The 26,995-nt window shown below is 38.7% G+C and overlaps 1 protein-coding gene across 3 annotated transcripts; it reads left to right on the forward strand.

Annotated features, from left to right (window-relative positions):
• The first annotated feature begins 1,504 nt into the window (after positions 1–1,504).
• On the forward strand, positions 1,505–26,385 carry LOC113677947 (uncharacterized). Of its 3 annotated transcripts, none has more exons than XM_089182627.1 (10): positions 1,505–1,723; positions 3,132–3,207; positions 8,033–8,183; positions 10,031–13,086; positions 17,649–21,620; positions 21,795–21,922; positions 22,263–22,383; positions 22,884–22,966; positions 23,477–24,201; positions 24,362–26,385. In XM_089182627.1, exons 3-9 carry the CDS (start codon positions 8,033–8,035, stop codon positions 23,535–23,537), a joined length of 7,572 nt encoding a protein of 2,523 aa, XP_089038753.1. In that variant the 5' UTR covers positions 1,505–1,723; positions 3,132–3,207; the 3' UTR covers positions 23,538–24,201; positions 24,362–26,385. The 3 variants fall into 3 exon arrangements, with proteins under 3 accessions (XP_089038753.1, XP_089038754.1, XP_089038755.1); XM_089182628.1 differs by having other exon boundaries at positions 8,033–8,171; XM_089182629.1 differs by lacking the exons at positions 1,505–1,723; positions 3,132–3,207 and adding an exon at positions 6,215–6,298 and having other exon boundaries at positions 24,362–26,382.
• Positions 26,386–26,995: the final 610 nt, after the last annotated feature.

Consider the following 26,995-nt stretch of genomic DNA (forward strand, 5'->3'; position numbering starts at 1 on the left):
ATCTCAGCTTAACATTATGAATACAATACACAGTAAGCACTATTTAACATCTGTTATCCTGCCTGACAGTGTTACAACTTTTGGTGCTAACATAAATGTACACATTAATGAAGTAATTAAGTCACGGAGAATTAAGTAATTGAACCTAAAGCAGAATATTTCTAGAGACCTTGATTTTAAGGAACCACTCTGGGAATAAGGCTTTTTAATGTGGATTTCAAGTTACTGTATAGCTTGTATTTATAAACAAAATACAAAAGTAGAGCAATTGTTTTCTCTTCTGACATCTGAAGACAGTCATTCACCTGCAATGAAACAGACAAAACACATTTGTGGTGTGAATAATCTTGTAGAGGAAATTAATAATGTTATTCAAAATAAACAGGAATGACAGACTGTTGAGTATGATATACAATTTATTTGCTGTTCATGTAAAATTACTGAAATTGAAAGGAAATGCATCATGAGAAAACACAGAAAAAACATATGTATGACAGCATGGAACCTGTTGCCAAAAAAAGGTTTCTAGAAGACACTAAAAGAAAATATTCAACTATGGATGCTGGAAAGAAGAAAGAATAACTTTCCCAATGCAATGAGAAATTAGTGAAAGCCAGATTGGTTGAATTGTGTATTAACCAGTTTAAGAGGAAAATAAGAGAAAGCCCTTATTTTATTGGTACTGTCTGTAATCAAATGCTTTATAAGAAATCAGTAATAACATGCATAAACAAGAAGTACCCTTGCCAATCATATTTCAATATTCAACAATCATTCAATAGAAAACAGTATATATGCAACACATATCATTCAAAGGTCATAAAAGGAAAATTACCTTTTCCAGCTGTAGTGCATAAATATGTATGTGGATGAAATACCCACAGAACTATCCTCACTAGAAAAACTAGAACAAATACGAATAGCTCAAAGAATAGTATTTGAGAAGATTGAGGTCATGCATGAAGGACAACAGAGAAAAATTAAAGGTGCAAATGTAGAATGTGATCAGACATGTTATCAACTCCCTCATCCACCAGGCAGATCTGGTATAATATTGCTTAAGTTACAATCTAGTGGACATGTTTATTTTCAAGCATTACGACCAGAGTTAATACAGCAAGTTCTTAACTGGCTTAAAGTACCTAATCCATTGTACGAAGATATACTAGTTGATATTAACAATATTGATAGCAACCTCACAGCTCAACAGAGGTGGTTGTGTCTGATCAGGGCAAATGTGTAACTCAATGAAGATTTCATGCCGAAGGGCATAAGGTACAATGTGCGTGATTTTGCATTTGATTTGCGCATGTTTATTTTTTTATTTATCAATATATTTTTAAACATGATATTTTTTTTTTAAAAAGCGCAGTCCGAGGAAAGTATAATTTTGATTTAAATAAAAACGAACAGACAGACCAAGCTGCGGAACAGTGTCAGTGGCATAATACACTGCTCTTACTGGCTCAATCTATAAGAGCTTGTAAACAAATTGCGTATCACGTGATATGGTGGGCAGGTGATCAACGAATTGCCTCGATGTCAACATCGCACCACCTCGTTCAGGCTGGTTGCTTATGGAAGTGTTTTGTCTTTCTCTTACAAACTTGAGGGAAAAAAAGATACTATAACATGAAGAAGTAACTATTTTGGTTCGATCTGCCGAGCAATCGAACCAGAATTTGTTACTGCACGTTCCGAAGCGCCATCTGCGTGCTATAAGGTAAGGAACGTACTCTTGAGTTCCGGGTGCGCTGCATAATCTTCACTGTGTTGATTAATAGACGTTAGTTCGTGGAATCAGTTAGTATTATGCATAACTTACCAATATAGAGGCGGTCATCAGTCGGGCTGAATAGAACGGCTACTTCGAATGCACGAAAAGAAGCTTGCCCAGCTACTGCAATTTTCAGCACTTGGCTATGTGAGTTAAAAGCATACAAGCTCAATTTGTCGATGAAACAATTCGTGATAAAATTTCCGCACAGCCCCCAACTCATTATGCATTCAGTGCTTGGATAGAGTAGACAACGACAAAAGTAATACATTGCCATTGGAATAACAGATTTGTTTTTCAATAGTGCGGGGCTGTGCGGAAATTTTATCCAATTCGTTGAGTATGTTGGTCGATCGCCGAGGGACCGGTATGAAACGCAACACTAACTGTGAATGCTAAAGCTGACTAAAGTGGCTCATACAATATGGCGGCTCGACATAAGCGACATGAATTCGACACAACATTTGCACGAATCCCTGATTATAAAAATTTCGAAAGGGATGAATAGGTACATAGTTTCGATCTGGATAATAATGATAAAAAACATTATAGATCATTGGCATAGTTTATGCTTGAGTAGTTTCAGTCATCCTTTAGCGGTCAAACGCGATTAAGGTGCTCAACTGGCGTGACGATGTCGAAATTTTGGTCTCTTTTATCATGTTAAAACATTATTTTGAATTATTGGGAGTTTCTCTTGACTCGACGTAGGGTTAGTTGATCAGTATTGCATTTAACTGGAACTAAAGATGTGAATTTTTTTATTTATCTTTAAACAGTTGATTACGGGTTTTTCCCTAATGTCACTTAAATTTGAAAACGCAAACACGGCCTTGTATCGGCCTCATCGTCACAAAATGGGAAGCGAAAGCTTGAAGATCCCGGAAGGTAGTCCTTTGTAGATAAAACAAGTAATCCTCCTCAAAACAAGTAAAACAAAAAACCTGAAGATAGTCACGTACTTTCGAAATCATGCCTGAATGTGTTACTCATTAATTTAAATAACCGTGACATTGCTGACGCTGTTACATATATACGTGTTTGAAATTAGAAACTACATGACGTAAGCTTTTCGTTTTCGAATTTTACTTTCCCAATCCGGTAAGATCCCTAAAAAAACATACGGCTTTGTTTGGTGAACAAATTAGGGTAAAATTTCTGCACAGCCCCTTACTACACTATGCATTCAGTTCTTGGATAGAGAAAAAAATAACAAAAACAATACATCGCCATTGGGAAAACAGATTTGTATTACAATGGTATGTGGCTGTGCGGAAATTTTACCCAAATTAGTGTCACTGAGTTACCTCTGCATCACTGATGTTAATAGTTACCTCTGTCACTAAAACCGCAGGTCGTCAATTATCAAAGAGCTTTGGTGGAAAGCTGAGTCATCGCGTCCAGCTTTAAACTAACGCACAGACCGGAAGGTAAGTAATTTGTGTTTGACTTTTCTCTTGAGTGAGCATCAGAATAGTTAGTTACATTTAGGCAATTTCTAAGATAAATGTATAGTTCATAGTTTCGAAGACAAGCGCAAATTGATCGAAGCGCTATGTTTATGCTCACAAGCTGTAACGCAACTGTAGACTAGCGACAATATGACGAGCATCCGAGTCTATCAAAAAGTTGCTTAACCCTCCACCGACGAAAGCAGATTATATTTTTCATTTAAGTCATTACCAATGATTTCAAATTTTGTGATGAGGTATTGGACTTATAGTCGAAACTTCAAGCTTTTGTTCGGTAAAATTTCCGCACAGCCCCATGCTATTGTTAAACAAATCTGTTTTCCCAATGGCAATGTATTGTTTTTGTCATTGTTTTCTCTATCCAAGAACTGAATGCATAATGTGGTATGGGGTTGTGCGGAAACTTTAATTTTTGTTCTCCCAACAGTCTCATAGCAGTCAGTTATTCATCACTTTACGGGTTTATTTGGAACTAACATAATAACCAGCGCTCAGTTGGCTTGTTAGTTCAGTTGGTAGAGCGGTGCACCGGTATCGCCAGAGGTTATGGGTTCAAATCCTGCACAGGCCTGAATATTTTCTTCAGGCCTTGTGTTCACTACTGTTTGAGAGGCTGTCCGCTTAAGAACCGACCGCTCGAATTTCGGCGGATTACAGAATTCCTTGAAATTTTCACTGTGAGATGATTAGTCTACTTTATCGGCAAAAATCGCATTTATTTGGCTCGTGGTGTTATTACGCCGAAATTTAGCGACGATATGCAAGGACGGTCCATGAAAAAGAAAATTGTGAGAGTCAATTTTAAGCTTTTCGCTGAAAGCTCTATAACTTGACGCATTTGATCAAATGACACAAAACTGACATGTTGTATAATTTCACGTTTCTTCTATCGAATTACGCTGTTTCAAAATACCACACAAACAGCCCATTTCAAATTTGAGCTGGCGTGCTGTTGTTCTAAGAAGCTCTCTCAAAAGTATAACGGGATCTGGACTTCTTACCACTATCCGTGTTTAGTACTAGGACTAGTGTTTCAAAAACAAGAAACTAATATTTAGGGACTAGTCTTTTCGAGCTGCAGGGGCTCGATAAACTTTGCTAACATTCCATGGTCAAAGTGCGCATAACTCAAGTTATGCATATTTGTATAAAGAGGTAAGTTTCTAAAGAAACTGTGGTGCTGCGTCGGTGGGAGAGTATAGCAGGTAATTAAGTGTTAACAACTGAGTTGAAAACGTAAATTAGCCACCGTAAAGGGTAAAAAAGCTGACGTTTCGAGCTCACGATGCAAAACTTGTCCTTTCATTCATAACGTAGAGAAAATATCGGGACCCAAGAGATCCATTAAGATCACTGATCACATTCCGTGTACCCCCGCCAATGTTATTTACTGCATAACTTGCACTTATTGCAATAAGTTATACATCGGCGAAACAGGAAGACGACAATGTGACCTGCGTAACATTGTGCTAAATTGTCTCAAGCAGACATGTAAAAGACATGTTGACAAAATTCCATCCAGTTAGTCCTGACCAGTCTTATGCTGTAAAAAAAATTAAAATGCTGTCATTTCATACAGATTTAGAAACGTTCGTTTAGAAGGTGTAATCATGAAGACAACTACATGTTTACCTGAGCAACGAGAATGCTGATTTTAATCATATGTCACGCGGGAATGTCACGCGGGAATGTCACGGATCATCGCACACAGCTTTTAAGTGGTCGAAATAAATGGTTAACGACATGGGCGATAAATTACCTTTTTTGCTGTAATTAATCTATTAAAATTACCTTACTGTGCACCGAAAGTGTAACTCCATTGACAACATATCCGTTTTTTTTTCGTTTTTTTGTGTCTGTTTGTTTGCTTTTCTTTTAATTGAGCTAATTTCAAACAATGTACTATGCAAATTTTATATTCAACACGTCGAAAAGACTTACATTGCGACGGGGATAATTGAAAATTCTTATGGAGAAGATCAGCAGTATTTGTCATGAAGAATGGCCGCATTGTGTTTGAAATATTAGCAAGGGCTGGTTTGTTGGAGATCGCTGAGGAACAGGTATAAAAGATGACGGTTTGTTCAGCTCATCGTCATGGGCTAGGAAAGTACTGGCAGGCGCCGAAAACTTGTAAATATGCAAGACATGACGGAAAAAAATTGGCGATTTTTGGAACACATGTTGTTAATTTCAAGACAGCTAGAGAAATAAATAATATCATGGGAGACACCGTGCCTGTTGGTTCGCGTAAGTAAAAATTAAACCATTTTGAAGCCGTTTTTACTAATCTGGAAATCGGAGAAGAGAAACGCTCCTTGTAAGGCTTGATTTTTAGCCGTTGCGGAAAAAGCGTAGATTTCAATGGGTTTCACTTTCATTACGTACTGTTGTCGATCTCATCACTTTGTATTTGTCATGACATTTTACAAGCAAGTGAGTCCAGAACACAACTTACTTTGGCTTATATTAGAAGTTAAGTGTAGAGCACGAAAAGAAACAGAGGTTTTTATTGTTGCTGAAGTCTTCCAAGAGGAGAAACTGGGTTGTTATTTAGAGGTCCCCCGAAAAGAGGGTGTGGTTGGGGTAGGGGGAAAAAGCAGATGGATATGACTGGTTGTGAATCTTACTCTCCCAGCCTTAATTTTGTTCCGATCCCAATGCCCGATCCTAATTTTAATATTCCTAGTGTTGATTTTTCCTGTATAAAAATTACAAATCCAGTGTCGATTTGACAGAAATCGTTTATGTGTGAATTACTAGCAATCTGCACAGACTGCAGAAAGATACACAGCAAGGGCATTTCCCGAAAAAAGGATTGGGTGTACCCTGAGGAACACAGACAACATGAGTAACCTCAAAGGTGTGTTTTAGAAACGATCTGTTTCTTTGTTCGTTTAATTGTTTACTTGATTTTTTACAGACCTGCTAGAAAAAAAAAGACTGGACTAAAGAGACTGGTATCGAAACTACAAGCCGCATGGCCCCTTCGACTCCCTTTCCAGATATAGCTCCAACTACATCTGGCTGGACTCCAAGATCAGATGAGGTCTCTGTTTTGACACTTTTGGTTACCAACGTATTTGAAGCCTACAACACAGCAATGGACACACAAGCGTAACAACAACCTCTCCCGCCGACTCAAATGAGTGTATATTTTAAAGTCCTATTGAAAATCATGCGATGTAAACGAATCTCTCCAAATTGTTTACTCATAATGACCGAATATAATCACGTCTAAGGGGCCCCTTTAAATTTAAAAATACAAGTGGACATATCCAAAAATTAAACCGCTTGAAGGTAATAGTCAAAACGAAAAGAGAAATCTTAATTTACAAGACTCTAAGCAGCCACTTAATTTGTACTGTTCACGTATACCATTTTTTGTTTACTACTTTGTTGTACCACTGAAAAAAATGGCATTACAAGGTGCTTGCCGGTAATCGACATCTTTGGTAACTATGTCTTTAACAAAGTTACAGTTTTCATTACATAATAAGGTAAATTTTAGTATAAGTTACCACAAAGATGGAATAGTATCACTTTAGACGTCAACCATTTCTTTCGATAACTGTAATGACGCAGTGTTCATGTGTTCGATGTTGTTGAAAATGGGTCCGTGACATTCTAAATGTCAAAAGTATTGCCACGTGACATGACTGAAATCAACATCTTCAAGCTCGATAAACTCGAAGTTGTCTTCGTCATGACTTATTATAAATAATACATATTATAAGTAACCAGAGCATTTCAGTTTTTTTTTACAGCATAAGACTGGTCAAGAGTAACTGGATGGAATTTTGTCAACATGTTTTTTTACATGTCCGCCAAGGCAATTTAGCATAATGTTACGCAGAAGACGTTCCTTTATTCCTTCCTAATTTTTAATTTTGAGGCACGTTTTGATGAATTTATGGATGCGCACTTTGACCATGGAATGTTAGCAAAGTTTATCGAGCCCCTGCAGCTCGAAAAGACTATTCCCTGAAAATGTTTTTCTTGTTTCTAAAACACCAGCCTTAGTGCTACACACGGATAGTTGTCAGGACTCCAGATCCCATTATATTTTTGAGAAAAGCTTCTTGGAACAACAGCACGCTAGCTCAAATTTGAAATGGGCTGTCTGTGTGGTATTTTTGAAACAGCGTAATTCTCAATCATTGAGTCAGATTTTAGATATTTTGCCATCAATCAATAGAAGAAACGTAAAATTATACAATATGTCAGTATTTTGTCATTTGATCAAATGCGTCAAATTATAGAGCTTTTAGCGAAAAGCTTAAAATTGACTCTAAAATAAACAATTTTCTATGTCATGGACCGTCCTTGCATATCGTCGCTAAATTTCGGCAAAATAGCGCCACGAGCCAAATAAAAATTGACTAATCATCTCACAGTAAAAATTTCAAGGAATTCTGTGATCCGCTGAAATTCGAGTGGTCGGTTCCTACGCGGACCGCCCCCTAAGTGGTGTTCCTAACTGCGAAGATCGCTTCCATATTCATTTCTTGTTTCTATTTCTGTTGCGGAAAGGTTTCCATATCACCTACAGTATTTTGAAATAAAGCCGCATATTCCCAAAAGCATCTTAATTTTTTCGTCGTTGTTTTCTGTTAGCCAAGAACTGCATTCATAATAGAGGATAAGCTTAGACGAAAATTCCGCCAATGTTTTGCCCGAACCTGAATAAATCCTATTCAGTAAAGCAGAAGTGTTTAAAGCTGTTTAAACCGGCGTAACACTCGCTACTTTTGACGAATTAAATACTTGCTTTCTTTCACAGATGACTGCACCCATTGAATTACAAAGCGGTCCGATGATGGACAAGAAATTTGGCAAAACAAGCCCCATGACTACCATTGTCAGCTGGCTTACAGATCTTCGTAGTCAAGCTATGAGATCCTTCTTGCCCTCAAGAAGAGGTAAATCTAAAAGTGAGTAATAAACTTACCATACGGTCGTACAGCGGGTGGAGTGAGGAGGTTTCGCTTTGTTTTTTTCGAGACGAATTTAACTCAACGCCGGAAATCAATTGTGTTTTAAAGTTTACAAGCTACACATATTGACTAAACGTTTTGTGGAAATTAATTTTTATATATGGCTTTTTGTAATATCACCAAGCAAGAAGAACCCGCGTATGATGTGGCACTTTGTTGAGACTTTGAAATATCACGAAATTTATCATATACAAAATAATCAAATAGGAAGATATAAAAGGCCGCTTAATTACACGAGTTCTAACCCAAACCGCGGTTTTTACGCAAGCAGTGAGTCTCAGAGATTCTCTTTAATAGCGTTGATTTGATTTAAAAAATCTCCTCCCTCTATTAGTTTTCGGCTCTTTTGACACTGTTCGCAAAGATAAATTTTCAGATAAAAGATTCAACCACTAAACTTTCCGTAAATATTTTACATTCAAACTTGTAGGAAATAGTGGTTTCGCCCAAAAAAGATGTGGAGAGGCGAAAAAGGGGAGAGTCTAGTGTACTTGATTCCATTGCAAAACGCCAGCTTTCTCACTTGCGCACATTCAAGAAATCTTATCTGACGCTTTATAGCGGAGCTTGCAATTATGCAAAATAGTGGTAACCCATCAAACCAAAAAAATTTGGACTTACGACCGTACGTCCGTACGTCCGTACGTACAAGGTGCTACTTTTAGTATGCGCGGCCAACTGTACCGCGGGCACGTCCACGCCATCGGAGCTCGTAGCGCGCGCAGCGTTGCCACATAATTATACGAAATAGTAGAAACCCATCAAGCCAAAAAAATTAGGACTTTCGACCGTACAACCGCACGTACAAGGTGCTACTTTTAGCATGCGCGGCCAACGGTACTCAGGGCGTGAAACTGCGCCAAATACAGGCGCCAATGCGACTAAACCTTTCACTTAGGCGACCAAATCCTACAAAAATAAGTCGCCCAATCGGCGACTAGAATGCGTCATCATAACCTTACCTAGAGATATAATGAATTGAAAGGAATTGCAAAGATAACTCCGCGGCAAACTTCCTCGTTAAGTTTATGTCCAAATCGAAGCACATGCATCTCGATCGATAACTAGACGCAATCTTTGGTTAAGGTGAGCTTGAACGTTGTATATCATCCATTCTAGTGTCCACTTTGTAGTACGTCAAAGATATTTTTCCTAACTTAATTTTGGAACGTCTATCTAGAACGCTGACAGCGTAAAAAAAGGGGTTTTGTTTGTCTTTGAAAATGGCGACGAACTTTTTTTGAATTGGTTACCACTTTGAAAAATTTAGGAGCCAAGTGGCTTTCAGAAAAAAAAAATTAATTTCCCGCCCTGGTACCGCGGGTACGTCAGCACCATAGCTTTACTCTTGTTCAACGGACATTTGAGCGTAACGTGTGCGCAACACTTGTAAATAGCTGAGGAGACCCTGGGTTCGAGATTAATTTACATTTTCTTGTTGCATATTGTTGGGAAAACTTTTTAACGGTTTGCACAATTTTCTTTCCTGTTTTTGAAAATTTTCAACCACTCGCTGCAAGCTTTTTCATGAAGACCCCCAAAAATTGCCTATTGACCTAAACATTTAACCCTGTAGCATCTATAATAGAACCAGTTCTCTACACAGACACGGAGAAGTAGCGAATGAAAATTCATTAATATACGTAAGTTATCCATAGTAGGGGCTTTAGTTTTGTTGACGAGATGTGCGGGGAAAAAATGCGAGCTCCGCTTTTAAGCTTGGCTAAATCTATATATTAGAAACATAATAATATTTTTATTTCTTTTCGAAAATCTCTTCGTAGTGGAGGCTGAGACGAACGGTGGGAAAAAGAAACGACAGGCAGAGATAAAAACCAAAGCTATACATAGAAATCAGAAAATCCAACCACATTTGGCCTGCGCTACATCAGATACAGTCCAGCGATTAACCCTCATAAGGGTTCCTTCGCAAGTCTCGGAAAATGTTGTTCGGGTACTCAACGAAGCCATCTTGTACCACCAAGGTGACAACATTGTTAGTGCCCGGAGAAGTTTAACAAATCTTTCCCGATTATTGTTAATGAATAAGGCGCAATGTTTTGACTTTCCGTCAAAATATGGCTTAGAGGTCCTACATCGAGGAAGACAACTCTTTCTTGAGAAGGGTGTGAGTTGCTCGATAAAACACGGGACTTTACTTTTGGACTCAAGTACGAGTGGAGCGCAGTTTTACTCTGGATTACTAAACGTCATGGGAGCATTTGCATTGTTGATTTCCGAATTTGAAATTGCTAGAGGAACTTATGGCCGGCTGATCGATCTGCATCATCAATCAAATACAACTAGTCGTTCACATGACCTTGCTGCTGCCTACAACAACAAGGGGTGTGTTCACCTGATCATGGGCGATTTGCTCGATGCACATAAAGCGTTTGAAACTTCTCTCAGGAGCCTTGGTAACTCGAACGGGTCTTTAAATGGTACAAAAGTTTTCGCCGTAAAGAGCAACATGAGCCGACTAAATCTGGTTTTCAGAAAGTATCGTCAAGCCTTTGAGCAACAGGAGAAATTAGTAGAGAGTTGCAAAGCTACAGAAATGAAGAATATACCATATCCATTTGAAGCAGTATTCACAGTAATGAATAATCAAGCAGTGTTGCATACTATTCTGGGCAATTTTAACCAAGCAGAACAAGCGTTGTGGTGGTTGATATCTTATTGCAAAGAAATGAATAGAGAGGATTCTGTGTATCTTGTCACCTTCATTCGCTTGCATCTGTCTGAAGTACTGCTCCTTCACGGAAAATTCAAAGAGGCTGATGAAGTATTCAGTATTGAGAACTTGAATTCACTCGATGACATTGTGGACAGGTTTGGAAACCTTTACATGAATGTAAGAATCGAGGCACTTGAGAAGTTACTAGAGCTCTTCATCCGTAGAGGAAAAGTCAAAGCTGCCCTTGGGCTCTTGCAAACGACTGTGAAAATCCTGAAAACTGTTTTTGGACCCGACCATTTTAATATTGCTTCCTTGTTGTACAAACAAGGTACGATTTTGAGTCTCGCGGGGGATTTTTCCAGCGCCACGGAAAAGTTCAAAAGTTCTGTTGAAATCTTGGGAAAAATATTTGGCTTTAAGAATTTTCTCCTCCTGAAGTGCTACATGTCTCTTGGTGATATGACATCGAGAATGAATCAAGAAGAACAGTCCTACCTTTACTTTCAAAGAGCCACTGAGAACATAGAGGCCATCTACCAAGTGTCATTTGTGAATGAGTTGTCAGTGAAGTACACAGAAATCACCCAAGGTTTCAAAACCTTTCAAAGACAGAGTGTGTTTGATGATAGAATTGAAGGTCTTGTCGCAGAGTACGGGCAAGGAATGGCCTTTTTGTTAAACCACTTCAGCAATGGTCAATTAAGAAAATTCAGAGCTGATCGAAAACCTGTCACTGTGAAGAAAATGGGTGATCAGTATTCCGAGTCGATGTCGATGGTCTCTTTCAAATACTCATCCGATTTCATTAAGACTGGGCTAAAGCTTTTCCGTCTTGGAATGATAAAGGAAGCTGCCTTTTTTTTCCAATACGCAGAGTTGCATTGCGGCGTACGTGTATTCAAAGGTTACCTGGGTGTTGCCCGCCTACACAGCATATTCCTGAAGGAAAAATTTAGATGTCAAGGGACACTAAAGCATGACCATCGTTTTAGAAACTTTTTGGAAGACCTAAGCAGCGTCATAGAAGCAAGCGGTGCTCAGAGTATCGTCGAAAGAATTGATGGAGTTGCGACAACGATAGAGTTTGACTATCAGCGAAACCTGAGGCCTGTGTTGATTTTACTTCTTTTGTTCTCTATAGAACTGAAAATGTTTGAAACGACTTTTGTAGCGTACGATTTATATTCTAAACTTTTTCAAAACGAGGGCAGCTTTCCATATTTTCTTCTTGATGGAATTCAAGTGTATGCCTCAAAATCCATAATCACCTGTAATGGAGAGACTGCTGTTCAAGACATCCTTATTTCCTCTCAAATTGGCCCGAAAGAGAGTGACGCGGAAAACGCTTCTATTGACACGCCGTTATTTCAAAGTTTGGCTTACAAGGAGAATACAACCGAAAATGCTTTCTTGGTTGCTTGCAGAACACCTTTCCTTCTAGATATCGAAGACCTCGATACTGTGAAAGGAAAGATCTCACGTGCAGTTCAAGAGTGTTTTCAAATGAAGTGCATGGAAGCTGAAGCCAAAGGCGTCGCGGCTAAGGTTATGGTGGATTTGACTCCAACGACAAAATGTGGCCTCCAAGACATGTTGTCTATGGGTAGTCGAATCGAACTGTTACCTCTCTGTTTATCAGAACATCCAAACAATGGTGTAACGGATAAAGAGACTATCTTTGAGATAGACACTTCGATGTGCCAGAAGATTACAGGAGTGACCTTCGAAGATGAGCAAACAAGCTGCTTCATGTTCCAAAAATTTGCTCTACAACTTCTTCAGCAGAGTGATCCAGGAAGAATCTCATCGATATCGCTACCAACTCACAGCTTTTCCTTGACAGTTCTCCATCCGAAAAAGGCAAGGTTTATTATGTCACGCAGTGGAAAATTAGTCACACAAGAGATCCAGTTCGTAACAACAAGAACAACAAAAACCGACTTGGCAGACTCGAACAGTGCACTTCAGGCTGGCGTTTCTGATACACTCTCTTGGACAGAAATTCGTCAGACGGTAGAGAAGTATGGAGTGCCCTGCCGAGAAAGAACTTCATCGGAAGCTTCTTTGGATCAGTCAGTCACACTCTGTGAAACCAGTGACACCTCGAATCATGAGTGGAAATGGACTAAGAGGTCGTCTCAAGTCTACAAAGGAGAAACTGTGAGTAAATTTACTTTACGTCGAGATATTATTGTTTTAGGCTTGCTTTATGTGACTCTGTGACAACCTGTGTAAACAACCGCCTGTGTAGTCTTTCAAGGTCAAGGTCTGTCAGTGTTGGACTTACATGTGGTCATTTCAGAACAATCTCCTTTCATCTCTTCAGTGATGTTGATTTTCTCTTTATTTTTTGCAAGATTGCAACTTTCAACGTTGACAGTAGAACAATATTGCGTTTTAATTTCCTTGCAGTAAAAGGAGAATAATTGTTACTCCACACTCTCCTTACGGTTTGATGATTCCCAATATGTTTAGGGTTGCCTCGGTTGTTGGTCGATGTTCCTCCTTTATCCTCCTTTAAACGTCTCATTCTTTTGCCGGTTTCGGCTACACTGAGAAAGTATGTCGGTAACTGTGTGTATTTGAGTAAGGAGTGGTTCTTGATCGTGATTGTCGAGTTTGTAGAGAAAATGGACCTGGAGAGTTAATAAATATGAAATGGCATTAAACAAGAACTTTAAGGGACTCTATCATTCAAAAAACAGACTTTTTTACCATCATTTCGCCAACGATTTGCGGATAACTGGTTCAAACGGCAATGGCAATTCAAGGATTTTAAGCTAGAAAAACTTCAAACTCTAGTAAACTGGAAAAGCCCGGATTTTGCGCTTGTTTAAGGGTCGCTAAGGAGATGCGATACAATCGAATTAAGAAGTCAGATAGGACTCTGTAGTGAAATTCACGACGAATTATCATTGTATGAGAGATAATCATAGTTCCCAAACATATTTTAGAGCCAAGTTGGTCGATTGGATTATTGCAAAAGTAATTTAAGTAGACTGCCGAACAGTGTCGCGGCACCAGTTAATCTCAGTGAATTGGAAAATACTCTAAGGCTGGTGAATCTCAGGGAAGCAGATATGATACGAGACAACGAAGAGGCAGATACTGTCGTTAAAGGAAAGAATTAAATGGTTATCTCTCTTCCTTAAACGCCAGAGGCGAGCCACTGAAGAGAACACACACTACCACGGCATTAATGCTTCCCTTCGTTCTCACAACCTTTGCAACTATTGTGGCACTTCGTACAGCAGCAATGCCGTCGAAATATCCCAGGAACTTCCCCATTTATTCCACTGTTCTGCACACTGATTTTCTGAACTCGTGACAGAAGGATAAATCGAAGTTCAACAGTTTTCTCTGTTCCAAATTCCATACAGTAACCTGCCAATTTCTCCTTGTTGGTCTTGTCTTTTACGAACACGGTAAGTCGACTTAGATCCTCCGACAGGCTCAGCACATTTCCATCCCATAACTCTGGCACTGGCTGGCGAAGTTTTTCTCTGATGTTTTTTTACAAGAGGAGCGTAAGACTGTGTAATCGACCCCAGTCAAGAAATTCATTATTTGGCGGGCACCAGGACTTCTCTTTGCGGAATGTTATCTCCCCTAACGCTTCAGTTACGCGCTCTGTGGTAAACGCAGCCTACGTTCTCTTAACGCCTTCATCCATGCTTTCGATTACTTTGAAAGTTTATAACTACTTTCCAGGGCTGTCCTTGCTACGTTGAAATTGATTTACACCTTCTTGAAAGGCTCTCCCTGTAGCGCATTCCCTATAATTTTGTGTTTGCCATTCTGGAAAGAAGGACAAACCGAACCTGTCTGAGAATTATAAGCCTATAAGAAGACTTATCAACGCAAAATTACTGCTTTCGTGAGACCAAAGATTGCTGAAGTTTACTCAAACAGCATCAGCTAATACTATGAAGGGCTGCGTTCGTAAAATTGATACTTGATACTTGATACTAATTGAAAGTGATACTTAATTTATTTCCTGTTGTGCGACCAGAGGGAGCCTTATCTAAAACTTACATAGTGTTTGACGAAAGTGATGGTAACTGAAGAAGCGAGATGGAAATTGATCCCCCTCAACCCCTCTCCTCCCCCCCCCCCCTCCTTTATATCGCACTTTGGTGGAGCACACGTAGAGATGATTACGGCAGCGAAATAAACGAGGTACGCGATTTAAAGCAACGCTGATATTATCGACGAAGTGTTGAGGACAGATATTACGCCTTCTAGATTCAATTTCACTAACATGTCAACCTGTGAACCCAGTGGATGATATACCGATCTTACCAAACCACTCCCAAGGGGACAGTTCGCGCCCGAATTGTTAGGCTACAAGCCCTCAAACCCAAGAAGATATTGAGGAGAGCTCATGGCATAATTGGTATTGTTAGATTCGGATGTGACTATCAGGACTCAAGATCACCAGAACTAGGATGAGACTTGCATTTTGCAGACGTAGAGTGTGTAATTTTGCGAAACACATCGCAATGACGCTGGTTTCTTGATCGAAAATGCGAAATGTATCGCGGGATAGGCATGCACGAACTGCCAAAGTGTAGATTGCAAAATACTAATTTCTCCGACGAATTTTGTAACTACGCCTGTTGGAATCTTGAAAAGTTCCGATACAAAGAAGCGTAAAGAGATGTGGTTTCCGTTGGGTTAGGTGTAAAACCTATTCAATCTTCTCCCTTTTTAATATTAGTTAATTGATATTTGATATCAGTCATGCCTAAAGAATACTTTTCTTGGCATTTGAGGATGATGACAACAAGAATAATGGTTTCCCACGTTCCTTTAGGAGCGGTGGCAAAGCAATATACAGTCAATACTTTCCTTAATTTTTTTCCTAAAAACTCAATTTAACGTGCTAGAAAGGGGACCAACTCTACTCTCTGTAAAAAAGTGATCGACGTCACTATTTCTCACCTCACTAGCGAATCATGTTGAATTACGTGAAATAGTTCCTGTATACTAAGTGTGTACCTTCGGTTTGTTGACTCTTTCCAAAACGACTTTCTACCTGGAATTTCATACTTATGCGGTTAAGATCGACCAAAACAAAAACAAGATCGATAATATAAAAATTATAAACGACTCATTGCATAGATTAGAAGTACACTGAAAAAGTTAACTAGAGAGGAAATAACCCTTGAAATTTGTTACAGAACAACAGAATAAATGGAGAATTCGAGGAAGAAAGGGCGTACCCAAGGTACCGCCCCCAAAAGAACCACCTGCCGTCTATATAAATGAACTGATTATAAATTCTGTGCCGATGATGAAAAGTACAGGTTGTTTACACCCTAAGTCACCTTTCAGAAAGAGGTGTTAAACATGCGAAATTAAAAATTAAGCATTACTTTCTTGATCGGGAGTTTGACATGATATTAATCTAAAAACGAGCCTGAAAAGAACCGAAAGTATAAGAAGGAGTTTCCAGGAAATTCCTGTGCGAGATTAACTTCTACCCGTTCAAATTACTCTCTTATTCATCAAGCGGATTATCATAATTGAAATATATCTTACCGCAAGATAATTGACATATTTCGCGGCAAGTTCCATATACCGTAGAAATTGAACACCTACTTTCATGTCAAATTCGCGATAGGAGAATATGCCATAATCGCTAACAACTTAATACAAACTTTTTTGGAGTTAAATGGACTATTTTCGCCTAGAAAGAAAAGATAATGATTCTACTTACAAAGTAAGACCGCCATCGAAATAGGAAATCATCAACTGCGTACAATATTTTTTAACTGAATAGCTTATGCTAATATGCTATTTCCATTCATATTTCCAACACTGAAATAAGTTACAAACACATATGAAGAAAATTCTTGCTAAATGCCGATTTTGTCTTTTAACAATATGCATGTTAAAAGCACTTCTCTAAAAATGACGTCCTCAAATAGAAACTCATTATTACTAAAAGGAATCCTCAAAATCACCAATGAAATTGTTCAGGTGGTAAGTAGTTAAGGCACTTGGAAGGCAATGCAACAAAAATTATTGCCGAAATCGCAGCCTGAAATTAATCATATTTCCGTCCTTTGCATAAAGCTGTATCTAAAAAATTTTAATTTTCAAATTAGAATTTACAAGTTGAAGAAAATTTGAGAAAATAGAAGCCGAGAAAAAATTGTGAAGTATGGCTCTGTAGCTTAGTTGGTAGAAGCGTCCGACCGGGAGGCACGGGTTCGATTCCCGTCGGAGCCTTTATGACTCAGTTTTTCGGGCTTCGCTCATTTTAGTTCAAATTCTTTATTGGCGTTACATCGCACGGCTTGTAATCAACAACAGGTCAAAATATGATTTATACTTCAGCTGCTATTTCCATCGTAAAGTATTCGGTATGGAATGTTTGAATATTCTTAAACAAGAAGTCACATAGAAGAAGAGCAAACTTGAGCCTTATCATTGTCTCAAACGTATTCCAAATTGAGCCGGCTTGAATAATAGAATTATGGAAGTGTCATACCTATACTCGTCATACCCACTCTAATGAACACCGAAGAGACAAAAACTGCAATGCTTACATCATCTAATGATTAAACAAGGCCGTTGTTGATGATCAACAGGAATACAAGCGTTAAAAAGTTGATTTAAATCACATTCATATTTTTTCATATTTACCTCCTAACAGTGATGTGTTCTGTACAAACAAATTTAGTATTTACCATGTAAATAAAATTTATTTTCAGGTTGATACATCTGAATTGGAATACAGGCAACAACAAACAAGAGAGAAAGTTTTAGATTGTCTCAGGACTGTCAGCCAGATATCACAACTGCTCTACAGCGTGGAGAGTCCATTGACTGACGATGACATCTGTTTGGCGGATTCTAGTCAATGTCATAATGCTCATGGAAGTCTAGACGACCAGGAATACCTTTCCAAGAGGCACGATGTAAGTTTTGTGGATCTGGGTGACGATGACACAAGATGTCTAACTGCTTCCTCTCAAAATCGGGAAGACCAGGAAAACACTTCACTTCAGCATCTGACAGAGAGTTCAGAAAGAAGTGAAAATAACGAGGGTCTTACATTGAACGCTCATGATTGTACCACTGTTGAGGTAAGCACGAGAAACAATGAGGAAGAATCCATGCTCAGAGCAGATCTTTGTGAGATGTTGGAGGGGAAACGTCTATTTGAAGAAGATAGAAAATCAAGACGCTCTTTAATGGCTGACCTACAAGAAAGTCTGAAGAAAAAGCAAATAAACTCCGAAAAAGACGATTCAATTCAATCAAACAGAACAGAAGCAACTAATGTTTCAAAATTACAGTCAAGCCAAAATGGTAGCAGTTGTGGTAATTTGGAGGTTCTGCATCAAAACTTAGAGGCCCAGACACCAAGCGGAAACCCCATTTCCAGGAGTGTCAGAAATGAAAATAGCCAAAGAATTAGTTCACATGACGGCAAGACAGCAAAGGAAGAAGACAAACCGATCAAAATACATCAACTTCCACAATGTCCAGCCCTATACAACGTAAAAGATCCTAACGATTTAGAAATGCATCCAAAATGTAGACTTTCAGAGGAAGTAAGAGGCCGCTTGCCTAAAACAACGCTGGAAAAAGAATACTGCTTCACAGCTTCTAATGAAAACGACAACTCTTGCCTTTTGGAAAGAGAGACGTACATTACGAACGTAGAGACAGCGAGAAATGATATTCACGCAGGTCAGCAAAAAGCTATCAAAACCAACAGGGAGACCTCACCTAACCAAGAGGTACAAGGCACTATAGGAGTTGATCATGAAGGGCAAAGACACACGAAGCCCAGCGGAAATAAATTTAAAAGTAGAAAACAGCTCCCTGAGGAAGAAAGTGAACGAAATGAGGTGGAAATCAGAGGAAATAAGGGCAATACACCGGAAAAGCAAGAAACCCCTTGTTCCGATTATGACGACAAGGCGACAGGGAAAACATTTGGCCCACTTACTGGAGACGTTTTACCAGATGCATCCATGAACAAAGATACCAGTGGAAGCCAAAAGAACTTGGTGGATCTTTTGAAAGAGACGGATGCTGTGGATGGGCTAAACCTAAAAGAGGAAAATGAAATGCATTCTGTGAAAAAAAGAGAACCAACCTATCCTTACGGACAGATACATTCCAAGTCAAAAGCCACCATTTCAATCCACAATGAAAGTACCACCAGATACTTGTGTCAAGGGGGTAATGTTGTCGCCGACGGCGAAAGCCACGAGGACCTCAACAAAAACGCTGTTGCTGTTGATGGATCAGTACTCGTACAAAATTATCACAAGGACATTCATGCCTCTGTTGTCATACCTAACCACGAGGTACAAGATGGTATAGGAGTTGATCAAAGACAAACGAAGCCTGGTGTAAATGAATTGGAAATCAGAGAACAACACCTTGTGGAAGACAGGGAACGAAGTGGGGTCGAAATCATGGGAAATAAATCCAATACGCCAGAAAAGCGTCCCGATAATGACGAGATGACCTCAGCGAGAATATTCAAGCCACTTCTTGAAGACGTTTTACTAGATGGATCCATGAACAAAAGTACTAGTGGAAGCCAAAAGAACGTGGTGGATCTTTTAAGAGAGACGGATGCTGTGGATGGGTCAAACCTAAAAGTGGAAAATGGAATGCATTCTGTGAAAAAAAGAGAACCAACCTATCCTTATGGACAGATACATGCCAAGTCAAGAGCCACCATCTCAAACCACAACGAAAGTGCCACCATGTCCTTGTGTCAAGGGGGTGATGTTGTTGCTGACGGCGAAAGCCACGAGGACCTTAACAAATACGCTGTTGTTGTTGATGGATCAGTACTCGAAAAAAACTGTTACAAAGATATTCATGCCATGGTAGGCATGCCTAACGACGAGGTACAAGATGCAATAGCAGTTGATCAAAGACAAACGAAGCCTGGTGTAAATAAATTGGAAATTAGAAAAGAACACCTTATGGAAGACAGGGAACGAAGTGGAGTGGAAATCTTAGCAAACAAATCCAATACACCAGAAAAGGATGGCACTTCTTGTCCCGATTATGACGAGATGACAGCAGAAAGAATATTCGAGCCACTTTATGAAGACGTTTTACCTGATGGAACCAAGAACAAGGATACCGGTAGAAGTCAAAATAACGTGGTAGATCTTCTAAGAAAGACGGATGCTGTAGACGGGCCCAACCTAAAAGAAGAAAATGAAACGCGATCTTTGAAGCAAAGCGTAGGAGCAGTAAAGCTAATGGATCCTCACGGACAGGTACATTTTAGGTCACAAGCCACCTTTTCAAACCGCCATGAAACCACCTCCGGATCGATGTGTCATGGGGGCGATGTTGTTGCTGACGGCGGAAATCGTGAAGACCTTATCAATAATGTTGATACTGTAGATGGACCAGTACTCACACAAAATCTTTACAAGGACTTTCATAGCGACGAGAAGTTCAAAACCAGCGTAAAGCATGAAAGTGTAACTTTAGGTAGTGAAAACGAGTCTCATACAGATAGACATCCGCTTTGCGAATCAAGATATCCTCTTGAACCTAAGAGTAACTTCTTTCAGTCTTACTCGGGCGATGGAGGAGCAAGACCCAAACAAAGATTAACAGTCAACGCTAAAACTCCCTTACCTTGGCCCAGCATTAAAAATCCAATGTCAGCTAACTCTGACCTCGAAAGATTAATACCTGGCTTAGATCCTGTTTTTCTGGCACGTCACGTCAAAGAGAGTAGCCTACTGCTTCCGTTTCAAAACGGTGGCAACTATAATCATGCTTCATCAGACTGTCTGTGGCAAGAAGACTACGAACAGGAGTACTTTTCATTTAATGCTCAGGACCAAGTCTTCAATAGCAAAGATCAAAAGTCATACGACAAGGAAGAGTTCATTCTACGCGATAAAGCCAATAGATATGATAAGGTTATTCCTATAAATAACGCCTTAGCGCCTTTATCGCCACCAAACGGAAAGGAAAAAGAAAGCTGGCATTTTCCATCAGAGTCCTGTAAAGATACGTTGCTGCGAAGTCAATGCTTTGCTGAGAGGACAAACGAGTCAAATCCAACATCGCTGCCAAAATCTTTTGAAGCTAATCGGGAGAAACTCTTCAGTAAGTGTGGATCGGCATGTGCTTACAATGACATGGCTTCAATGGCAAATGACTACTCCATCAGTGTGGGTAATGATGAATGTGGACAGTCACTATCAACGAGCGAGAACGAGCATTCATGGACAGAAAATTCATTGACCGCTAATTTTCGTTACCTTCAAAACATAATGGCCAAAACTATCCGGCTTGTTGCCTTAAATGCTACGGGCGCGAGGGAAAATGATCCTGCAAACCAGACAGTCGAAAAGACAGGCATACAGGAAGAAACAGGCGATATGGGAGGAGCAGAAGCAGTCATAACACAACGAATTCATGAGACGAACACTCAAGTAGAATCTACCCCATCAAATGAAACGACTGTAGAAGCTGAGCAGCAACCCATGGCTATACCTGTACAAGAGAGTCCACGCCCTGTTTGCAGTCATTATCAACGGCGATGCTTGGTCCGGTTTCCCTGCTGTGGAAAGTTCTTCCCTTGCCACCGCTGCCACAACGAATCAGATTGTAGTGAGGATCAGGCAAGAGCAGTTAATGCCACACACATACGATGTACTATCTGCTATCACGAACAAGAGGTGAGATTTTTGTTTATGATCCTCTGCCTTTGCTTTCATGTTAAGATAAGGTATCTAGAGTAATAACACCTTACCCTGATACAGGCTAATCTCAAAAAAGAACAGCTGATAGACCCTAAAGTCTCGCACGAAAAAAAGATGCTATTACATCCTTGTTTCTTTCATTCTTTTCAGATCGACGAAAATGGCCAGAGATGTGGCGGCTGCAACGCAATCATGTCTGAGTATTTCTGCCCAACATGTCGCCATTATACCTCCGTGGATAAAAATCCCTTCCACTGCGAAAAATGTGGTATCTGTAGGTAAGATGATTAAGCCATTTTTGCATGACTTATGGACCTAAAAAATGAGAAAAATTAGAGATTTGGAGGATCTACAAGATATGGTCCTATCTCCGACTTGAGACAATTGGAGTATCACCTCAACCAATTGTGTAATATTTAGAAGCATACTGATACTTGGCTACAAAGTGGTATTTAATTGGAGGGGTTGGGAAGCAACACCTCTAACATTCTACGGAAATCTGCATGAGGTTCTGTCATTTTGACCAGTTTAGGCCGTTTAATACGATCGGCTACCAAACTTGCGCGAGTAAAAGTAACAAATTCGACTCCCTATTGCTAACTTTGAGTGTTTTGATAGAATTCATAGAGACAGGTCCTTCCACTGTGATGTTTGTAACGTATGCCTGGACAAACGTCTTGAAGGAAAACATAAGTGCAGACCTGATTCGGGACATGATGAATGCTGTATATGTCTCGAGGTGAGGTAGTTTTGCTCGATGGATGAATTACTGCCCTAAGTGTCAGGAATCTTAACTAGTATATTCGTAATCAAAAAAGTCATGTGGTTGTAGGAATGACCTTTTCTTGTACTTTTCTTATGCTTCTTGAAGCAATTAATTTCCAATTAAGTTTAACTTAACTTAATGTGTAATTCCAATATTTACCATTATATTTAATTTTTAATACGTCATATATGCCTCAAAACATATACCAATTTTTCAAAAACTCGATCATGGCCTGAACAAATATTCATAAAAGTTACATTTAGCCACAGATAACCTTTTACCATGTTAGCGTAGCGTTAAGGAAACATGAACGAGCTGGGAGAACTGGAAACAGCTTACTATCTCATCCATTTCACAAATTTCAAAATTTAAGGAATAGCTCTTGAAGCAGCGACATTTTGATCTAGCCTCTATCCTTTCACTTCGTCCTAGTAAAACCTATATTGATACATTTTTCTTTGCTCTTGTCACAGGATGCCTTCAGTGGTTGTCAAATTCTGCCCTGCTCTCACAAGGTTCATAAGGACTGTGCCATTGCGATGATACAAAATGGCGTGTATGTATTTCTTGAAACCTCACTCACATCTGAAAATAACACTGTAGTTTTCTCTGGTGACTTGTTTTGCCACAATTGGCGAGTTTCGTGCTTGTGAACATTCCTTGACGAAATTTTTCCTACTGATCTTAGGTAAAAGCTTCCATCCTTTCATAATCCTTTTGGCATAAAAAGTTTTCTTTAAATTATTTATCGACTTCACTGATTGCAAATCTTTAGCCCAAGTCAAGTGATATTACTAAAAGACAGCAATTTTCGAATCAGTATCGTAAAGGAAAATACTGTTTAATTTTATTCAAATTTAATCGCGACTGGGCAGGGCTTGACCACGCTTTATAGGAAAAGTGCTCAAAAGTGTTTTTTTCTTATTTTCAATCTTGCATCTTTCGAGTCTTACCTTTGAGAGCTACTTCATCCCGCCCATCAGCTAGCTTTGCTGTGTCAGAGGTGTAGGGGGATTTAAAATCAAGCAGCATTTCTTACCCTCGACTATTATTTCTTTTTCCACAGCCGCACATGTCCAATTTGCCGCCATCCGCTATTCGGTCAACTCCAAAACAGTACTCAATAAGAAGTTTTCTACCAACGAAGTTAATTTTAGAGCAAATTATTCACCATTAGAAGTGACGATAAAAATTTTGAGGGATAGTTTGGACAATATGATTCGTTACATGGTAAATTTTCAGAATATCTCAAGCCCTAAAATTGATCGAAATCTAGAAATTCTCGATTTCAGGAATAGGTTATTGAGTAGGTAAAGTTTATAAAGACAAAGTCATCCTTAAATCAGTGAATTACTTTTCTTTGCCTTCGTTCAGCATCCATTATTTTTTCTTTGAGATTAGGTGTAACTAGATTGAAACTTGAGCAAATTTTCACCCGCGAACAGACTTTGAACCAGGAGGTATACAGGTACGATTATATATGCGTACCCGTAGGGTTTTTAAGTAAAATAAAATTAAAAAGCAAACAAACAAACAGCCAAAAACTAGGAAAGAAACCAAAATCATACTTTTATTAGAACCAAAACCAGCAAACAAACATGTAACGATTAGAGGGAAAAAAAACCAAAAACATTAGTTCAGTCTAAGCCGTTTAGGTGTCGTCACTTCTTATGATAATAGACCAGACTGTTTTGGAGTAACCGAATGATTTCCACTGACCACAATGCAGCTGTATAGCAGAGGAGAAGCCTAATGAGCTGTTACACACACACTTCAGGGATTCATTTCCTGGTAAGTTCTTAACTAGCGTTTTTTGAAGGGTTTGGACCTCCTTAGCGTTATAGCAGGGTTTGTATTGTTGGTGTTGGGGTAATAGCTTTACTTCGGTTCTCTTGTTTGACTAAGTATAGCATACGCCTGCAGTAATCATTTGTTGTTATTCTTTTCGCAGACGGCAGTTCACAAGAATGAATTTTACAGGTACTGTAATTAGATCAAATATTGCTGACTGAGGAAGGAAAGTTTAATGACCAGTTACTGTAAAAAAAAAAATGACAATTACGATGACATACTGGTATAATGGCAAACGGTATGTTCGACTGAAGTTCGATTCAAGTTCATTAGGAAACTTGGTTGACAGAGAGTTCAGAGTAACCATAGTATTCAATTAAAAAAAATGAGTCAGCGTAAATCGACTTAAGAATGATCTATCAGAGGCAGCTTAAGAAATAACCGATAATAAAAATAATTTGCATATACGAAACATTACCTGGCATGTTGCAAAGTGGACTTAGAGTTCACGCAATGTACTTTGCTTCAAGTATTTTTAGTAAGACTGCTATGAATTAGTATACATGAATCATACTACCCTCCTCAAAAAGGTAGTCGTAGAAAAACTACAAATGTATATGTATAAGTAACCACATCATAAGAGCGCGAGTGAAATTTGGTTTTCAGAAGGAATAAATTTCGTCAGCGTCTTTGTATTCTGTGAGACGTATTGTATTAGCTAAAAAATTCTCAGTAAATGCGGAACGTACCAATCACCTTGGTAACAAGAAGTAATCGTAAGCTTTACTTGATGTATCAGTGACCTCCTAAAGGCCGCATGAACAAAACTTCGTTTTCATCAGAAAAAAAAAATTATAACCGTTATTTCCATCTATTTCCAATCAGTAAGAAGTAGGTAGTCTCGAGTGAGCGCAATATACAGGTAACAGTTTAAGATGGCGCGAATGAAATTTCGTTTTAAGAAGGAACAAATTAATATTCGCTAAAATGCATTTTATTGGCAATGTTACTCTACATATAAAATAGCGTGGTAATAAATAATCGTAGACTTTATTTGACGTTTCAGTTACCGTATAAGAATTACGTGAGTTTAATTTTGTTCGAGAAGAAACATTCTGTGAACGCTATCTAAATATTTACTAGTAATTAAGCAGTGCATTACCCAGCGTGATGAATAGAAAAGTAGTGTCAACATAGACGCTGTGCATAGGTAAACTTTCATGAAAAGCGTAAGTGAAATTTCGTTTCAAGAAGGATCAAATTTTATGAGCACTTTTCACTTTCAGTGCCACTTTTTTAGCCAAAGTACTCTACATAAAGACAGTGCACGGTAAAAAAAATCGTAGGCTTTATTAGATGTTTCAGGTAACGTACAAGAATTGTTTCAGAAGAAACATATATGAACGCTATGAATATTTTACTAGCAATTAAGCAGTGTATTACCTGGCATGATGAATAGATTAGAAGTCTCAAAATAGACTCAATGCATGATAAACTTTAATGAAAAGCGTAAGTGAAATTTCGTTTTAAGAAGGATCAAATTTTATGAGCGCTTTTCATTTTTTGTGCAACCTATTTTTCAGCTAAAGTGCTCCACAAAAGACGGTGCATGGTAAAAAAAAAAAAAAAAAAAAAAGCATCGCAGGCTTTATTAGATGTTCCAGGTACCGCTTAAGAGGCGCGTGAGTAATTAGGAAATGTGTTACCCAGCTTGATAAATGACCGAGTAGCTTTTAAAATGTGAGCGCACACACGCGCAATATAACGACCAGCGTGGTAATAAGTAATCGCTGTCTTTTAAAAAATTTTAGAAAAGCGTTGGTGAAATTTCGTTTTGAGAAGAAACAAATTTACGAACGCTATCTATAGGTGATCGCATGAGATATGATATATTCAAGCTCTATTGTATACCATTGTTAGCTGGTATTTGTCTTATTTTTATTAATATACATGATTTATAGCTGAAATATTTTTTAGGTTACTTCCTTACGTTTTTTCCTCCTTGAACAGCGTAACGAGACATTCATTCAAAATAATTCTAGGTCTTGCATCAATAATGTCTAGCAGAGGGGGAGAGGTGTAGGAACATTTAATCAGTTAGTCCAAGATATGTAACATGACATATAATTCAACAACATGTACTTGACGCTCATTTGTTCAATAAACTTTCAAATCACTCAACAACATTTTGCATTTGTGATCATTATTTCTTCCAAAAATCTACGTATTTGCTTCATTCTTTTTTTTTTCCCTGTTTGCTTATTTTTTTTCTTTTTTTTATGTTTTGTAGCCTTGAGTCATTCTTGTTTTCAAATTTGATCCTACGTCTTCCTACAGCTTGTTTCTGGTTTCTTTTATACGTGATGGTGCGGTATATATCGTCTTTGAGGAAAAGTGTTTGAGCTAGCCAGCTCTGATAAGAGTCATATATTTCAGTTCTGTGATTAGTCGATTTTGCATGCCTTACCCTTGAGTATTTTTTTTTTAATTTGCTCTTACGTCTTTGTGCAGCCTGTTTCTGGTTTCTTTTGTACATGATAGTGTGGTATATCGTCCCAAAAGATACGTTTGAGAGCTAGACTGCTTTGATTATAGGTAGATCTTTCAGTTCTGTGATCAGTCGATTTTACAGGCCTCACCCTTCTCGATAGCTCGCTTAAAGTAGCGCCATTTCTGCTACCATAAGCTCGCGTTAGGGAAAAATTGTCATTTTACTTCCCAATCTTCAAATTAGCAGCATCTTCCAACACAAAACCCTCTGGCGATCTGTTAGCTCTTTCCCTTGGGAGTGATG

Source organism: Pocillopora damicornis, chromosome 9 (genome assembly GCF_964200805.1).
Source record: "Pocillopora damicornis chromosome 9, jaPocDami1.2, whole genome shotgun sequence".
Taxonomy (NCBI): Eukaryota; Metazoa; Cnidaria; class Anthozoa; order Scleractinia; family Pocilloporidae; genus Pocillopora; species Pocillopora damicornis.